Source organism: Dunckerocampus dactyliophorus, chromosome 18 (assembly GCF_027744805.1).
Source record: "Dunckerocampus dactyliophorus isolate RoL2022-P2 chromosome 18, RoL_Ddac_1.1, whole genome shotgun sequence".
In the NCBI taxonomy this organism is placed as follows: Eukaryota; Metazoa; Chordata; class Actinopteri; order Syngnathiformes; family Syngnathidae; genus Dunckerocampus; species Dunckerocampus dactyliophorus.
This window is the reverse complement of record NC_072836.1, coordinates 14,882,707-14,901,878: the sequence shown is the minus strand read 5'-3', so window position 1 is coordinate 14,901,878 and position 19,172 is coordinate 14,882,707. Positions and strand designations below refer to the sequence as shown.

The following is a 19,172-nucleotide window of genomic DNA, read 5'->3' as shown; positions in this document are numbered from 1 at the left end:
TAATGGCAGGTGTTGCTGCTAAGGGTGGCCCAACCAGTTATTAGGTTTAGTTATTCACTTTTTCACACAGGACCATGTAGGTTTGGATTTTTTCCCTCCCTTCATAATAAAAAGTCTCATTTAAAAACTGCGTTAGTTGTGTTGTCATTGACTAATATTTACTGTAGATTTGTTTGATGACCTGAAACATTTAAGTGTGACAAACATGCAGAAAAAAAATAAGAAATCAGGAAGGGGGCAAACACTTTTTCACGCCGCTTGTATCACAAATATTGTCTGAGGTGTTAATACTACACCTGCTCAATTTTAGGGTGGCTTGAGGACCCCTAAAAAGTTCCTATGCTTCCTAATAATTATAGCTAATTTTTTTTCTGTAAGAAATTAATTCAGGCACGCACTTAACACAAACCAGCAGTTGAATACAGTTGAAGTCAAACACGTTGAAACAAATGATAATACGAGTTGTCATTATATGATATGAGGACCCATCTATAGAACAGATGCAACACACCTCTTGTCTCGTTACTTAGCAATCAGGAAGGGGGCAAACACGATGCTGAGCTGAATAGCCAACATTATAAATGCTGAATGTCTTGATCTAGGACTACTTTCAGAAGCTTTCTTCTAAGCAGATACCATACATGGAGATGAATCTTACTCAAAGTTAGCATGCAGGATTGGTGAGAGCCATGTGCATCGGAAGAAACAATACACTAAACAGCTTGGTGCTTAGGTGGCATTACAAAACTACAGAGGGTCAGCAAGAGTTGCAGGTCAACACCAGGGTCAAGGGGTGACAAGTGAAAGGGTTACACCAGAGCAGGCTTGGCAGGAGGAACAGTTGTGCTTGTTTGAGAAAATGGTCCTTTCTGCATGCACATTAGAAACCACAACGACAGCACGAATCAAATCTGCGCAGACTTGTCTCCATCGTGGTCGTCTGACGTGCCTGGGAACCGTTGCCTTACCTCCGGGGTCATTCGGCTAATGGTGGGCAAGTCATACCCAGCGCCCAAGAAGTTTGGAGCGTAGACCTGCAGCTGAAAGTCGCTCAGCCATTGGACAACGGCCTCTGAGCTCTACGGGAGAGAAGACAGGAGGGCAATGCTGTCACTGGTTCCATGTCAGCCACTTTCCCCCTACAGGGCCATGTTGGTGCAACCAGGGGCCACAAAGAGTTATCCTGAAACCACGTCTGTCCATATCCAAAAGACAATCCTGGACAATTCTACTCAGGGATGATTATACTGGTTGCAGCTGGTACTCCCATTTGCCTCAATTGCTTTAGGTTTCAATGAATTACCCATCCATTCCAATTAGTTAATTAGTTATTATTTATTATGACCATCCCTAATTATAACACTGTGCCAGAATAACCTATCCTACTACAAGCTGCCAAAGTTCATTGTTACCCTTGCTTGTCCCTACTTTTAAAAGTAGACTACAGCAAGCAAAGAGGAAGTGAAAGTGCTAACTTGAGCTCAGGTATTGTTGACGGTATTGTTTTGAGCGCCGCTTGTTTACTGATGCGCATTGTTTGTTAACAGGACTATGCAAAAACCACACAAAACCTACTGACAAAAATACAACGCTCTGTGCGTTTTCACTTTTGTTAAAGGGATAGTTTGGATTTTTTGACATGAAGTTGTATGACACCCCCATTAGCAGTGTGGCGCATCAACAGTGACTTACGCCCCCCCTCTTCCTGTGAGCCGAGTTCTGGTCGAATTTCCGTGATTAGAAACGCAGTTCCGGTTAGTCGGTGGGGCCACTTTACTAAGAATGTTGGCCTCTCCAAACAATATGCGTTCAAAAGAGTAATGCATTTACATCACAAAAATCCCTCCTCGAAAAAAATCAAACTTCACAATCGCTCGGTGCTATTTTCTCTCCGTTGGTATCAGTGCTCTGTAATGGTGCGGGGAGCTCGCACAGGAAGTGTCACTCTAATCGCTGGTTGTTGACAGTCAATAAATGACTATCGCGGTTGTTTAGAGGGGTTGTTTAAAAAAAGGCAATATATTTTAAATCAAGCCATTAACTTTCTGCACGCAGGTTAGTAGGAACGCAGCGATATGGTTAAATTACACTTTGTCTATTCTGCATCATAAGACACTCTCCAACACAAACAACACGATATGTGTTGGAGTTTTTTCTTAAAAAGTTCATACGATTAAAAAAAAAAAATCATGGAGATATTCAGAAATTTCATCCAAGAAGTTTGGTTAGCGTCCTCATTTAAACCATGCAAACTTTTATGACTTTACCTCTGAAAAGAATCGGAATCGAGAATCGTTAGGAACCTGAATCGCTCAAATTCAAACGATGTCCCAACCATATTTATAAAGCAATTTAATCCTTTTGCATTTTCCACTTACATTTGAATGCCATTGTCATCCTTCTTATTTCTCTATCTTATCTATCTTCACCACTAACGCCACAAGCATTGAAAAGAACACTGGATGCTGTGGGCTACTAGATTGGGAGAGATTGTTGCTAACAGATGGTCCTGAGAACATGACACACACACACACACACACACACACACACACACACACACACACACACTAACCAGTGATATACAGCCACCAAAAGTCTCTGCTACAAGATCTCATTGGCTGACCACTTTTAAGTAATTACACAATAACAAGTGACCTTGGTGGACCACACACTCGAACAAACAGTAAATGACAGCTTTCTCTCAACTCCCGTCTCTCACCTCTTGTGGCAAGCTGATGCGCCAGCACACACAAATACACACAAACACAATCAACTAAGCTAAAACCCTTTCCCCCGCTCAGTGAATCCATAAAACATGAGTATTGTTGCAAAAGAAGGAGAGAAGCTGCAACCAAAAGGAGCGTGTAACAATGGGTTGAGAGGAGAGCTGGTAAAGAGCAGGACAGACAGGATTCTCTCATTCGGGCACACGTCACAAACTCAAGTCAAAGAGCTGTCACTCACACACTCACCGTGTCATGACCGCATCCGAACACCCGCAGCACGGATGAGGCCAGTTGTGAGAGAAACCTCTGGGTCATCTTCGTGTGTGTGTGTGTGTGTGTGTGTGTGTGTGTGTGTGTCAGTGTGTAAAGATGGAGGAGCTACATCGCTCCCATGCTGCTACTTGTGATGTGTTTGTATGGAAGCAGGAGAGAAGAAGTCTTCAAATTTGGGACTGTCCTACCTTCCCCTCGCCTGGCGCCTCCCCCTTCCTGTTCGCGGTGGCATCATAAGGCGGCGCTTCATGGAGGGGGCAGCCTGATAGGCTTGATGTCCGAGAGGAGCTGGCAGAGCCAACTGGGAAAGATATCATTGGCAACGTGCATCAAACAACAGATGATTTACTTGTCTCACTAAATGACATGTCACTGACAGCCAATCATATTCAGTGTTTGACAACCAACCAGTCACATTTCAACCTTGTCTCCCTCCTACATCCCCTGCCTTGACCATCTGTCTGTTAAACAAGCCAAGATGCGGGTATTTATGTTTGTGTTTCCATATGTGTGTAGAGGTGACACAATGTGACTTCTGAAAAGAGCAGGAGAATATTTTCCTGTTTTTGGAACTCTACTCTCCCTCAAGTTTGTCTTTTCGGTCTCTTGTTTTTGTTCTCACCTGTTACATAACACTGGCAAGCATCGTTTCTCCAAATTTAGTTCATTAAAACGACTCCTTCAGCCAGCTACAAGTCCAGGAATGCCAATGATGCACGCTGATGCAATCATATGATCTGTATTTCAGTACAATACATTACTGGTATCAGTAATCCCTCGTCCCTTCTTTATCGCGGTTCATTGGTTCCAGAGGCGACCGTGATTTCCGCAAAGTACAATTCCTTATTTAGAAATCAAATATTTTCATAATTAGAGCATGGAAAATGTGGTTATGACCTTCTAAATACGATTTTAAACATTATTAGAGCCCCCTAGACATGAAATAACACCCCTATAGTCACCTTTACACTCCTACTTCCCAATATTGTAGACATAATAAGAGGAAATAAGACATTTAAGACATAAGTAAGACATAAGTAAGACTCATGCTTGTCAGTGTTGCTGTAAATGTGTTCCGGTGCTAAGGGAGATGACGTGGGGGGTTCAGAGTTGAGTTTTAGCTTGGCGTGGGTTACAGCAATCAAGTCTGGTGCTTGTGTGTCTCACCGAACTGTATAGTAATACTACATATCATCACAACGTCTTTGAATGCGTGTTCTGTATGCTTTATATTTGTATTTGAATTCATTTATCCATTTATATACTTGAAAATGTTTAATTTGGGCAAAAAATATGTACATTTTCTTAAATATGCATTTAAAAAATTTTTTTTTTACTAATAATAGACCATACTCAACCAGAAAACAGCATGATTTATTATATATATTTTATTATATATTTTATTATTATTATTTTATTGTACAGTGGAACTGGTTTAAGTCAACATCCCTTGACATAAGTGATTGTGGACTTCATGGAAAACTGCACATTCACTTGTGACTTTGGCCGGAGACAAAAGGTGAATAGGATTTTTGATGTTTGTTGACATTGTTTTTCTCCATTTGTGCAAATTTGAAATGGAGGCATTTTGTTAGTAGCAGGAGGAGGATGAAAGAAAGCTTTGCGGGTAAGCAGCGGTTCCTTTTCTGTTGCTCCTCCCACCCATCTTCCTTTGTTTTTATTGATTTTCACATAACCACAAATCTGCTTTTGCAACACGTCGACGTAACCGGACCGGTTTTTCATACAAGTGACCCTTTTGGGTCTCAAATTTTACATCGATAACAGCAGTCGACCATGTATGTGTGTCATAAAAAAGACCAATCCAGGACAGGACGAGCTGGTCAACTTAAGATGAGTTGTTGACATAAACGTGTTCTGTGGTGGTTTGGTTCTGTCATACCTGCAGGCTGGTCTACAGACTTGGACTGCTCCAGCAGATGTTCCTTGGCTTTGGCAGATTGAGACAAGACTGTGGCAAGAAGCTGTAAACACACAACATACGGAAACGGGTCGGCGTGGACACAATGAACAAATTGAACCTTGGTGTAATCATACGCTATATGTACACAACACACCTACTATCAATGAATCAGACATGTATTAACATGTATAGAAGGGGTGTGCAAACTTGTTCTAGCAGGGCCACATACTGAAAAATGAAAGGATGCAAGGGCCACTCTGATATTTGTAAAGAATCACATGTACAGTAGATATGCTAAGAAGTCATATACTGTATGGTTCAATTAAAAAAGTACATCTCCGCTTTGTGATATCGGTGAAATAGTGTATTATTGGTCTGAACTTAAGTCTTTGTTAGTTTTTTCCAATTTTTGCTGTTGTTTTTTCCCCCAAATATTTCAACATTCTTCTTAAACAATCTTTGTAAACTTACTTCTCGTAATATTACGACTTAATATTTGGACAATATTTGGACTTTTCACACAATATTAGAACTTTTTCCTCAACCTAGTTTTCCAAAAATGACAACTTTAAAAATATATATTTTTCTTTAATATTTACTCTATGCAACTAAAATGACATTATTTTTCTTCCTAATATTACAACTTTATTACAATTTACAAGTTTATCGTCAAATTGTGACTTTTTTCCTGTTAATATTGTGACTTTATTCTCATAAAATTACAGCAGTTTTTTTTCCATTTCTTCTGTTTATTTTTTTTCAACTATTTCAACTTTCCTGTAATTTTTTTAAATCTTGTAATTATGACTTTATTCCCATAATAATTGACTTTATTATCGTAATATTATAACTACGGATGCTCCGATCATGAGTGACATCAGCCGATACCGATACCATAGATTAAGTGTAAATTTAAGTTTAAATTGATTCATGATGAGTGCTATTGGCCAGAAGTGCCGTATAAGGGGGAAGTGAGGACAATTCCAAGGTCTCCCTACTGCCAGGGGGCCCAAAAAATAGGTAATTATTAAAAATAAAAAGGGAGAGGTCTGAGAGAGTTATTCTCGTAAAATTACAACTTTTCTCGTTAGATGTTTATACTATATTCTTGTGAAATGACTGTCTCCAGCTAAATTATATTTTTAGAAGGTGCCGCGGGCCAATAAACATCCAAATGGCCCTCGGGCCGCACTTTGGAAACCCGTCATGTATCATGATGTGCTAGTTGCCCATACTGTTGAGATGTACTGTTGAGTATACAGCGTTCCCTCGTTTATCGCCGGGTATAGGTTCCCAAAATAGCCCGCAACAAGTGAAATCCGTGAAGTAGCCAACTTCATTTTTTTTTTTTTTTTTTTACAATGATTATATACAGTCATGGGAAAAAAAAATATTAGACCACCCTTGTTTCTTCAGGTTATTGATCCATTTTAATACCTGGTACACCTAAGGTACATTTGTTTGGACAAATATGATGATGATAACAAAGATAGCTCATGAGAGTTTCATTTAAGAGCTGATATTTAGCAACTTCCATGTTTTTCTTGATAATAACCAAAATCACTGACATGAATAGCTATAGCATTGTACTGCCAAAAAAATGTAACTCTTATGAGCTATTTATGAGCTCAAGGTACCTTTAGTTGTAGCAGGCACTAAAATGAACAACAAACTGATGAAACAATGGTGGTCTAATTATTTTTTCGATGTTTTAAGGCAGTAAAACCGCTCACCATACACTTTTCAAAGACATGCATTTACATTTAATCACATTTCTCTCCTGTTTAAACACTCTCAAAGAAGTTCAAACCTTTGAATCTTAAGGATCAACCTACAGGTAGGAGACAACAAATGATTAAGTCACCCACGTGTATTTTTTCCTCCTGTGATTTTGCCGTTTCGTCCTGGCGCCGTTCCGCTGCACTGTAGCATTTTTGTATCCTTGTGAAAACATACTGTCCTTCGAACCGAACATTAATTTACAAGCTAGCAAGCAAGCTAGCAATGACATGGGAGACACGAACGGCTGCACTAAGGAGACTGATTGACAATTGTCTACAGCCAATCAGGACACCGAAAACAATGGGCTGTGCAGACAAGACAAGCGATTCTTCTTAAAGGGCCAGTCTCATCCTGTAACAGCGTTCATACGCTGTATTTAAAAAAAAGCACAAAAAAAAAATCACCATAAAGACTGGACTGTAGCTCAATAGCGTCATGTGCTGTGAAATGTAAGAGAGGGTGCACTGCAACCACCTTCCCTTGCTGCTTGTTTGCAGGTCTTGCTGGGTGCACTTTTGTCTTCACTCCGTGGAAAGCGAAATCAGACTGACTAGGAAGAATATTTAATTGCTTTGCCTTCATAGAGTTCCTAATCAGTTAGCACTGTGAAGTGTCAATTTGTGTGTATTCTCCCTATTTATTGTATGTCTCTGGTGGGTGTGTCCCTTGTGGTTGTTGCCCTGCGCAGCTGGTGAACGACTGTCCTGCATAACAAGAAGTCGTTTGCCTGCAAAACAACTCACGAGCGGCCATTCTTCCCATCGAATGTGACAATCTTTGGGGGAGAGATGTTTGGGCATTGCTGAAAGCAGGCAAAAGGTCAGGGTGGGTAAACTGCGGCCTGCGGGCCACATCAGCCCGCCAAGCATCTTAATCCGGCAACACCCTTGTGGTGCTATCGTGGCACGCTTGAGTCACCAAAATAGTCAGATGCAATCTGTCGCTTGTACAAAAAAAGCCATTCAAACAACACGTCAACATGTTATCTACCTACTACACCATGTGGGCATACAAATATCTCCGTGCAATAGCCATACCATTAAAAAACACCCATATATTCCCGCTGCAAGGCATGCTGGACAACTTTCTCCCAACATTTTGCTGCGTTTGTCGCATTTTTGCTTGATTGCAAAATATGTTGAGTCGTCAGAAAGTAAAAAGAAAGAACGTAAACAAGGGGTAAACATACTTGATAGCCAATGTTTTATATGTTCATAGCTCATATTGCTGTTGTGGTGGGACTACCCAGCATGACTTGCGGGCATTTTGAAATAAGTTTTGAGCTGTGTGTTTACCGCTTAGTTGTTGATTTATGTGATGCGTTAGCTTACCAAGATTTACCTGTGTGTGTGTGTGTGTGTGTGTGTGTGTGTGTGTGCGCGTGCGTGTGCGTGCGTGTCATACCTTAACCCCCTCAGCTTGTGCATGGAGTATGTGTGCAGCACTTCCAGCACTCTGACCACTGCCTGATGACCTGACACTGGTCACACTGCCAGAACTCCCCAAACTGCTGCGGTCTCCACCTACAAAACACACACACACACGCGCGCGCACACACACACACACACGGATATGCATTCATATGCATGCAACCGTCCAATACAATATCATTGCATGCAAATGCATGCATGCAACACACGGATGGGTGCATTCACACACACACACACACACACACACACAAACGCACGGACATATTGAGTGGTTTAGCTCGTATCCGAGACAACGTGGTAGTTGGTGAGACTCTCCTTTGAAATGCACTGGGCAGCATGAGATGGCATGAACGTGTCGGACAGTTGAGTGAATTGGAATGACAAGACACACTTCTCATTGAACACACACACACGCACACACGCAGAGACACACACTACTCTTCACTCTTCCTGTCCTAATCGTTCTTGCTCTTTCCTAACATAAAACCCCTCCATACACACTCACAAAGACCGTAGACCGATGCACATGGCTGCAGTCCTACACATAAGGCTGCTGAGTTTAGCTACTCTAGCTAAGATGGAAGGAGAGTGGAACATGACTCCTTGCAGGTCAAAGAGTATCTGAGGGCCTTCCAGTCGAAAAAGAAAAACTGGATAGTCTTCGCTTTCGGAAATTTTCATCACCATTTTTGAATGGACGCCAGATACTGTTTGATACCTGGTTAGAGTTCAGAAGTCGGAATTTGAGGGCTCAGCGCAGTGCGGCTCAGTTACCTGCCACAGGCTTGCGCAGTACCCAGATCTCTTCGTTGGAGCCTCCATGGGGCCCACAGGACGCGGTGGGGGAGCTGTGAGGACTTGCCTCTGAGCCACGACAACCTTCAACACAGGACACCACCATTAGCTGCTAACTGGGCCCAAATTGGCCCAGACAGCACTGCATTCTCTATTGGCTGCAGCTATAAGGAGATTTTAGTGCATTGCAGTAAAGTAGGAACATTATTTAATCTGTTGAGGAACCTTTTCAAGTTGTTAACGCTGAGAGTGGTTTTGGTGAAAGTGTTATACGCTTGCCAATTTATTTTGTACAGCTCTTTGAGGAACAAAAGAAATATACGTCAACCTTTCAGCTCTCTTAAGGGCTCCATTGACTACAGAAGAAAAGATGAAGACTTTATTAAAGGTTTACTGAAGCTCTTTTATTGGCAATCGCCGCAAATTAAGTTAGTGAGAATGCCAAGACCATAAAAACTTGTTGGTTGTTTTCACAAAGGGGTATTAGGAGGATTGTAGTGAAAGGGGGGGAGGGGGGAATCCAAAAATGTTCAATTTATTTCCCCTAAAGTTACTGTCTGACTAGAATAAATTTAAAAATTAACCCTTTAGGCGGCGGAGTTAGGTTTTTTTTCAAAAGGATGTAGCTTGCAAGTGGTTAGAGGTAAAGGCATGCTTTAAATGAGAAAAATCATCACTATGACCCAAAGTTTGTGATTTACTAATCTATTTTGCATATTATGACATCACCAGGATAAAAATTTGCCAGATCCCTGTCTCCACGATACCGGCTCATCAAAACGTCTGATCCACTCATGATACTCTTCATCTCTCAAGGAAACCCAGACATTGTCATCGTCATTTACAGCGGGATCTTGAACACCACTGCTGCCTGCACTGCCATTACTGCTGCTGTTATTACATAGATAGATATAAAGTATCTAGCAATCTATCTACAGTATTATGCCTGTGAATATTCTCATTCATCCAGGTCACTGTATTCTCAGGTCATACCTACTGTATTTGCTGTATTAGCAGTGTATTTTTTGCCGAGGAGTCTCCTGAGGATGCTACCACTTATGCCGTTTTGACAACCCACCATGTCCCCTCCTGCAACCACGAACACGGTTTATCAAAGCATCGGATGGCACGCACGCACAAGGGGCTTCAAAGCCTATGGACTTATAAACTGTGTATAGAAACGGCCACAAATGTTGCTCAGATTGAAGTTACAGATGTCCGCCATCTCCTGGTGTAAAGTATCAACTACACGAGGCACCATATGTGCAGAAATGGCTTGTTCAATTCAGCAATGTTGCTTGTTGCAATTTTGCGACTTTGCCGCTTAAAGGGTTAAATGCGACAGCAGCCCAGCTGTCTCGCTCTGTCTCTCACTTGCTATATGTGACTTGAGAAATTTGAAATATTTGCTAAAAAAATCTGGGTGACTTGTGACTATTAAATGGCTAAATATAGCTACAATACTTTGTAAAAAAAATATTTTAAAAATAAATAAACTACAGGCGCAATACAGTGGATCCTCGCACAATTAGCATTACCATGTATGGCCCTGCAAATGTGTGCATTTTTTTAGTATTAGTATTTAGTATTTTTAAGTATTTTTTTTCCTCCAATATTCGGCAGCTATGGTGATAATACAGGCAAAAACTGTACCACTGTTCTGCGCTTCTTGAACGCACCGTAGTTGTGTGCTCGGACTGGCTACACCATGGCTCCCATTCCATCTGCTCATCCGTCATCTTGCATCTTACATTGTCACTCATTAGCGGTGAGTACCGATACAATTTACATTTTAAACGCATCTAATAAGTGTGTGAGGCATATTCAGGGTTTAATCCTGCATTGTACTGCGACTGAACAATGGCAAATGAAGAGAGACGGGGAGGGGTCTGGAGCTGAATCTTAGCTGAGTCACTTTTAATGCAAATGTTGACCTGAAATCGGAGAACGGCACATTTATATGGGCCTACATTTTTTGCCATTTGCGGGGGACTTACTGGAAATCACCTCTATAGGATGTTGACAATATTAATCAGAATATTTCCACAGATTGTTGTAACCCTATAACGGTCTACGTTGTTCTGCTCACCTGTTCCCATCTTAATATTTACAAAAAGAGACACACTCACGCACTCTTTCACTCTGAGATACACACTCAGGCACAAACACAGAAAAAAAGTAGAGAATATAGATATATGAAAACATGTATACGCTGATTGTACATTAAAAATCCATAACATGATTTCCTGTGTATATACACGTGCCATAATGTACATACACATACATATATAATACAGCCATCGGTTTGTGATTATATATGTAGACCTTTTAGAATGAGGCTGCTGTAAGTGCATTTGGAGAGTTTCATAAACCATTATAACCATCTTAATAAGTGTTTATAAATGGTTTAAATGTGTGACCAACAGTGCTCCAGGGAAGAGGGAGAAACACACAGCTTGCACAAGATCTTTTCTCCATGCAATGGCACAGCTCCTTCTTGTGGCCGTTTTGCATCCCTCCATGTGACCTCCCACAAATGAGCTCGTTCATGATTGGAGTCATACAGTACATGGAAACATTATTTACTGTCACGGTGCATTTGCAGTTGCAAGTTTCATTGGTTTGACAAAAAACGTGTGTATCTCCTGGAGGACACAGCAATGATCTTCTCATCCAACAGAAAGACCTAAAAGGCCAGTGAATGCCTTACCTGCAAAACCTTTTGGGTGACATTTGTGAACCAGAGTCTTCAGTCTCTTGTATAATGCTTGACATTTCCCCAAATGTTTCCCTTTGCAAATAATACCGTGTGTAGTGGCCATGGGCAAAAATGTTGTTTCGCTCTTCCTATTTCCTATCGTTCATCTCGTTGCTTACTCTTGTAATGAGAAGTCACAATTTTCTGTCAGTTTGAATTCCAAAAAGTGAGGACTTTCACCGAAAATCTTGTATTTAGTATGCTTGATGTAGTTTACATACGGTACATATACACATACAGTTGCGGTTAGAAGTTTACGCACACACACTCATTACGGGGCAAAAATGTCATGCCATCATCGCTGATGGACGAATAAGGTGGGATTTATTTAGGATTTTCTCCAATATATACAGGGTCCAAATGATATATGCAGGCTCAAATGTATACATACATTCACCTACAGCAATCAATGGTACTGAAGGTTCCAGAATGTATTTTAATTTGATTAGGCCAAACCATATTAACCTCACATTTTCAGTTTTGAGCAAATTACTTTAAAAAAAAAAGTCCCTATAATCACTACTTACTTTCCCAAGAAACCAATTGAATTAGTGACAGAATTATTCCTTCATAAATGTAATTAGTCTTAAAGCTGTTTATTCCCCTTAGCTTTTACTCCTGGTTCTTGGGTCCACATTTTTTTAGTGGTCAATGATACCACAAAAAATATATTTGTTTACGTCACTGGACTCGAGCATCAACAAGGACGATTGATGACGAATGAAAGTATACAAACTCTATATCGCAGTTGGACCTTGTATGCCTGGAGTGAAAATGACATTTGTGTGAGAGACTGGCTCGAACTGGTTCTAACTACGCTGATCGTGTGTCTATTTACTACTGTCTCTTCTCCACTGAATGTTTTTCAATGGGTTATCTGTGAGTGCTGTGCAACACTAGTTGTGCTCTGTGAATGTGACTCTAGTTGTGCTATGTGAGTGTGGCGTGTGCACGATATGAGGGCCTCTGTGTGAAGCTATTAGATCAGGGGTCGGCAACCTTTACTATCAAAAGTAAAGAAAAGTAATCTGGAGCCGCAAAACAGCTTATAAACTTTTAAAAATTTGATCTTTCTTAATTTCAGTCAGAAAGTCAGAAATCAGTCAAAATGCATTCATTTTTTTAAACTCTTTTCAAAAATGCGCATATTCGAGCACATTAAAGGGAGCCACCCCAAGGAGGCTGAAGAGTCACATGCACTTCTGGAGCCACGGGTTGCCGACCCCTGTATTAGACCAACAGACAAAGCACTGAGCTATTAGACTGAATCTAAAAGTGTAATAATATAAAACACTTTGCCGTGGCACAAAATCTACACTTCATATGTATGTCCTTGCCATTTACATCCATGACTTTGACGTAGTGCCGTTTTCCTTCCTTTAAACGACAGTTTGAACTCAGCAGACCGCTCCGGCTCGCCATTGATGCACCAAGTTCTCTTGTGTGACTTGGAGATGTGATGTTCACGAATGAGTCGACTGTTCTGAACGTCTCTTCAGTGAACAAAGAGAACCGATTTGGCTCATTCTTATATCTTATATTCTTATTTTTACAAGTCGGTTCTCAGCATTCAATTAGAAGAGAGCAAAAACCCACGTAAGTACAGTCAACCCTCCTCTTGACCATCGTAAAATCATTCAGCTAAAATAAATCCTACGACAAGGTTAATATTACATTTATGCCCATAATGAGTGTACAGTGTGACTGCAGATGCATATCTACCATATCTGCACAACAAAACCATCCTATTCTTATCATAAATTAAGCTACGGGTATGTAAAACTATCTTAACTTTATCAAAAGTGACTAAACAGATACCATTTTTGGCCCATGTTAAAGTACTGTTACAAACACACAAAATATCAAAAGTAATCCACATCAAACTGTCCAACAATTTGAATACAACATTTTATATAAATACACGTGTTTTTTTTAAAGGTACGACAGCTCCCTTGAACCACACACATAAAGAGAATGGAGAAAAAATGTTGACAACGGGACATCGGGACAAAGACAACACGGTTTAGTGACATTCTAAACACAGTTGGTGCGTGCGTGCGTGAGTGTGTGTGTCAGTAGGGCTTTTGCGGTGGCTTGGCAACAAAGTTGAGAAAATAAAAAGAAGAAAGAAAATACAACGAACCAGCTCCTGTAGATGTTTGATAAAAGGGCGAGATAAGGCTTTTGCAATTATCCTTCTTCATTTATCCTTAAAATTAAAATAACCAGAATAACAAAATTACAAATTTAGCCACTTAAAAATATATATTTTAGGTGCATTTTAGTGTTTATTGTTTACTGCTGTAATAATAATTATAATAGCATATTTACCCAAATATAAGACAACCCTAAAAAGTGTAATTCAAAAGGTAAAATAAATATTTTTAGTTAAATCTTGTTTTGCAAAACTGTTTGCAAGACAACAACTTTTTCACCATAAGGTAATAATAATAATAATAATAATAATTACAATAATAAACTCAATAATTCTAAATAATATATATTTTCCCCTCATAACATTATTAATATAATGCATTATAATAATATTGGGTAAAGTAATGCAGGTTTCATTAATGGGAAAATGACAACAGCATCAACAGAAAAACAAAAGCAAGTCAGTATGAAAAACACAGATTTACATAAAAAAGGACATATAATAGAAAACTTTAAAGGATGCCTTCTTAGACATAATAACAATTCGAATCTTTCGTAGCCAATCAGTGTTTAGACCAGCAATTAAATATAAATAAAAACCACAGCAGAAAGCATCCCTTGAGGTTTTAATAATAATAATAATAATAATCATAATAATAGTGAAAAGGGGGCATGTACCTGGGGCAGTGGGGGTGTCTCCCTGTGGGGTTGTCACGGGCGACCTGTTATAGCCAAAGGAAGTGAAAAGTGGAAGCAGTGGCTGATGGGAATGTGGTGGAGGAGGAGGCGGTGGAGGCAGGATATGGATCTGATGGAACGTGGTGTCGTTGCCGTTGACTACCACGTTGGCAGGGGCAACCGTCGCCGGGGCAACCAGCGGTATCTTTTGAAACTGTTGAGTGCAAATGACTGTGCTGGCCAAACCTAGATACACGCACCGTGACGACACACACACACAACCAGCCAACAGTGAACCACCGCCACGTAACAAACGACAAAAAAGAGACATAAGAAACATAAGAAAAGGGGAAGAGGGGGGGAAAAAAAAGAAAAATTATAAACAAAGAAGGCTGAAGTTACAAATTAAACAAAGAGGAGGGATGTAATGAAGTCACATGAGATGAGGAGGAACAAACAAATGTGGGCACAGCTGTGATGAAACGGACTATGAAACTGGGAATGATGCACTGAATAATCAAGAGCAACCTTTCTATGCTTCGTCTTAGTAAGACTGTGAATCATCTGACCTAACCAAGCGATACAGAGAACGCTGACCCATTACGGCATGCTATTTTGCATAAAGTTATGAAAATATGCAGAGCTTCGGCTTTCTATTTAATCTATCCATATATAGTATATGCTGCTACTTCTCTAATTTGAATAGCGTGCCGTGAAAGATCATCCAAATTCATGTAATTGCTCGTTAAGTGGAAGTTCCTGCAATTCAGTGACTGGCGGAGTAATGCAATACAATACTTTTCTCTGTTAGCGGTAGCGCAAAAACGACCTTAATTCCATTTAAGACCACAGAATCAGTAATGAGTGCGAGCGATCAAAACAAGCAAACAGCGATGGATAAATATGTGAAAAGGAAAAACACCGACTCCGAAGCAGATTTGGACAAAAAAAATTCGAAAAGATTGAGATACGCAGTGGGTCGCCGAACATTCGCGATTCAGCATTCACGGCCACGCAAATTTGTGGAATTTTGGCATTTTTTTTCTGTGAAAATAGGCTCATCTCATCTCATTCACCGTAAGTCGGTAATAATTTATATATATGTGATAATACAGGTAAAATGTACAGCATACATGTACCACTGTTAAAAACGCCCGAAGTTTTTATATGCTTATGTCTGTGCTTCACTTTTTGTCAAGCCTTGAGATTTCGCGCTTTTCTTCATCAGTCCAACTATAGTAGTGAGCGGTGACGGCCTAAACCATGACTCCAATTGCATCTGTTCATCGATCATCTTACATCATCATTCATCAGTGGGGAGTACCCATACCTTTTATAGTTTAAATACGTGTGTGGGGCATATTTAGGGCTTAAACCTGTATTGTGTTACGAATGAACACTGGCAATTGAAGAGAAAAGGCGAGGGTTCTGGGGTTGAATCTAATCTAATAATTACAACAGTCACTTTTATTAATGGATTCGATTTTATAGCGCTTTTCAAGGCAGCCAAAGTGCTTCACAATGAAGTGAACCCATTATTCATTCACTCCTCAGTCACACATTGGTGGTGATAATCTACATCTGTATCCACAGCTGCATGCCCTGGGGTAGTCTTGACGGAAACGTGGCTGCCAATTCGCGCCTATGGCCCCTCCGACCACCACCAAACATTCATTCACATTCATACACCAGTTTGAGCAGCACTGGAGGCAAGGTGGGTGAAGTGTCTTGCCCAGGGACACAACAACAGTGACTGGGTGGAGGGAAAACGTAACGGAATTGTCAGTTGTAAGGATGACATGTGTGCAGATGCTGAAAGTTCGGGCCAGTGAAGTATATGGGCTTTGTTGTTCATCCAAACAGACCCAGGTTTCACACTGGACTGGAGTGTTTCCCCTCGGTTTAGAGCACACACTCACATGCTCACGGTTCGTTCCCAGCCTATATGTGGATTTCTTATCTCTGCTTTTTATGGAAACTTTATTTAAGTGGTTTGATGGTGATATCAGCAAGGGAAAAAGAGTGCACTAACTATGAATCCAGCATTTTCTAGCAGGAAGTTGCTTACACAAGACATGATATCGTGTAACTGCACGTTTTGTAAGTACAATACTGTAAGCCTGTAATTGTTTCTTGACGTGTAAAACTGATTTTAAAATGTGTTTAATAACAGAGTCATACAGTGGTGTGAAAAAGTGTTTGCCCCCTTCCTAATTTCTTACTTTTTTGCATATTTGTCACACTTAAATGTTTCAGATCATCAAGTAAATTTAAATATTAGTCAACGACAACACAACTGAACACAAAATTCAGTTTTAAATGAAACTTTTTATCATTAAGGGAGAAAAAAAAAATTGGGATTTATCAGTCTGGAAAAGGTTTTAAAGCCATTTCTAAAGCTTTGGGACTCCAGCGAACCACAGTGAGAGCCATTATCCACAAATGGCAAAAACATGGAACAGTGGTGAACCTTCCCAGGAGTGGCCCGCCAACCAAAATGACCCCAAGAGCGCAGTGATGACTCAACCAAGAGGTCACAAAAGATCCCACAACAACATCCAAAGAACTGCAGGCCTCACTTGCCTCAATTGAGGTCAGAGTTCATGACTCCACCATAAAAAAGACACTGGGCAAAAATGGACTGCATGGCAGAGTTCCAAGACCAAAAAGACTAAAAGAACATTAAGGCTAGTCCCAATTTTGCCAGAAAACATCTTGATGATCCCCAAGACCTTTGGGAAAATACTCTTTGGAAGGTGTGTGTCCCATTACATCTGGTGTAAAAGTAATGCATTTCAGAAAGAGAACGTCAAACCAACAGTAAAATATGGCGGTGGTAGTGTGATGGTCTGGGACTGTTTTGCTGCTTCAGGACCCGGAAGACGTGCTGTGATAAATGGAACCATGAATTCTGATGTCCACCAAATCCTGAAGGAGAATGTCTGTTGGTGACCTCAAGCTGAAACCAACTTGGGTTCTGCAGCAGGACAATGATCCAAAACACACCAGCAAGTCCACCTCTGAATGGCTAAAGAAAACTATAATGAAGACTTTGGAGTGGCCTAGTCAAAGTCCTGACCTGAATCCTATTAAGGTGCTGTGGCATGACCTTAAAAAGGCGCTTCATGCTGGAAAACCCTCCAATGTGGCTGAATTACAACAATTTTACAAAGATGAGTGGGCCAAAATTCATCCACAGCGCTGTAAGAGACTCACTGCAAGTTATCACAAACGCTTGATAGCAGTTGTTGCTGCTAAGGGTGGCCCAACCTGTTATTAGGTTTAGGGGGCAATCACTTTTTCCACACAGGGCCAAGTAGCTTTGGATTTTTTTTCTCCCTTAATAATAAAAAGTAAGTGTGACAAACGTGCAAAAAATAAGAAAAAAAAAGAAAAAAGGGGGCAAAAACTTTTTTACACCACTGTATTTTAGGGTTTTTAGGGATTTTAGGCATTTTAATGGGTGTATCCATTACTCGCAGTCGCAGAATGTCTTAATATATTTAGTATTGTAAGATGCTGAATGTCTCGATGTTGTAATTGTCTCCCCGCGTTGACAGAAACATCCTTCCAAATGAACCATGTGATGTGTTAAAGAGTGAGTGGGGACACGTGGAAGGAAGAATAATTAAAAGATGAAAAACACATGAGCAAGAAAGACCTCTTGATACAAAAAGGACCGTAACAGTACAGACTTGGCATATGTTCTGATCGGGATTAGTTGTGCAGGCTGAGTGTGAGCAGCCCAGTGGTTTTACACAGTGTACAGTATGTTAGAATCAATAGGAACAAAACGATGAGTACAGGATTTAGCGAGTATCAAAGGTGAGAATGATGCTGACAAAGGGGAGGCCGTGATGATGTCACACACAGAGACAAGACAATAACACGCAAATGGACTGAGACAAGAGGACATAATACTCGACAAACAGAACTACCAGATTGACAGATCAACACATTTAAAAACTGACACCAGCCTGTGTCTGTGCAGTGAGATGGGATGGATCTGAACCACAATGTGTTCTGTGCTTACCTGTTAAATCATTAAAACACCAAGATAAGCTAATACTCCATTATAGCTCATTAAAGGAAATGTCTGACATTTTGCCAGTTAGCTTTCTTGCAGGAAAATGTTTGGTAGAGGCTTTAAGTTAGCTTTAACAAGGCTAAAAAAAACATAGCATTTTATACTATTTTAGCACCATGGACTTGCAACTCATCACACACTAACTGTACCAGTTATGAAATTAATACTAGTACTACTACTGCTAATAATAACAATAATATTTATTTAAACATTTCTTTTGATTGGTCGTTATTCACGCTGTTGCCACTTTGGGTTAACCATTACTGAGTGTGTAAAGCAGTGGTGTCCAAACTATGGCCCGGGGGCCTTTTTCGTCCCAGATCATAATTTGTGTTTTCCGTTGCATATTGTAAAAATAAAATGAATTCATTATTAATAATATGCAGCGGTTTTCATTATTAATCTGTTCCTAAAAGTCCGCCAAAAACCGAAAAGTACAAAATATAAAGCAATTTAACCCATAAGAAATAATGTCAATGCAATTAATCTGTCCCAGGCACCCAAAACTATTAATAAAAAATACATTTATAGAGTTTAAATGCAGAAAACAATGTGAAATAATTAG

General features: G+C 40.1%; 1 protein-coding gene across 7 annotated transcripts in view; it reads right to left on the bottom strand.

Annotated features, from left to right (window-relative positions):
* Nucleotides 1–19,172, bottom strand: part of caskin1 (CASK interacting protein 1) — a 108,307-nt gene that overhangs the window by 10,464 nt on the left and 78,671 nt on the right. For 3 of the 7 annotated variants that reach the window (XM_054760042.1, XM_054760045.1, XM_054760043.1), the window contains exons 11-16: nt 14,521–14,766; nt 8,910–9,014; nt 8,110–8,228; nt 4,903–4,984; nt 3,188–3,300; nt 969–1,079 (exon numbers count right to left, since the gene is read on the bottom strand). In XM_054760042.1, the coding sequence (XP_054616017.1) occupies nt 969–1,079; nt 3,188–3,300; nt 4,903–4,984; nt 8,110–8,228; nt 8,910–9,014; nt 14,521–14,766 (776 nt within the window). The remainder of the gene's footprint in view (nt 1–968; nt 1,080–3,187; nt 3,301–4,902; nt 4,985–8,109; nt 8,229–8,909; nt 9,015–14,520; nt 14,767–19,172) is intronic. The other 4 variants (XM_054760046.1, XM_054760048.1, XM_054760047.1 and 1 more) reach the window with 4 other exon arrangements.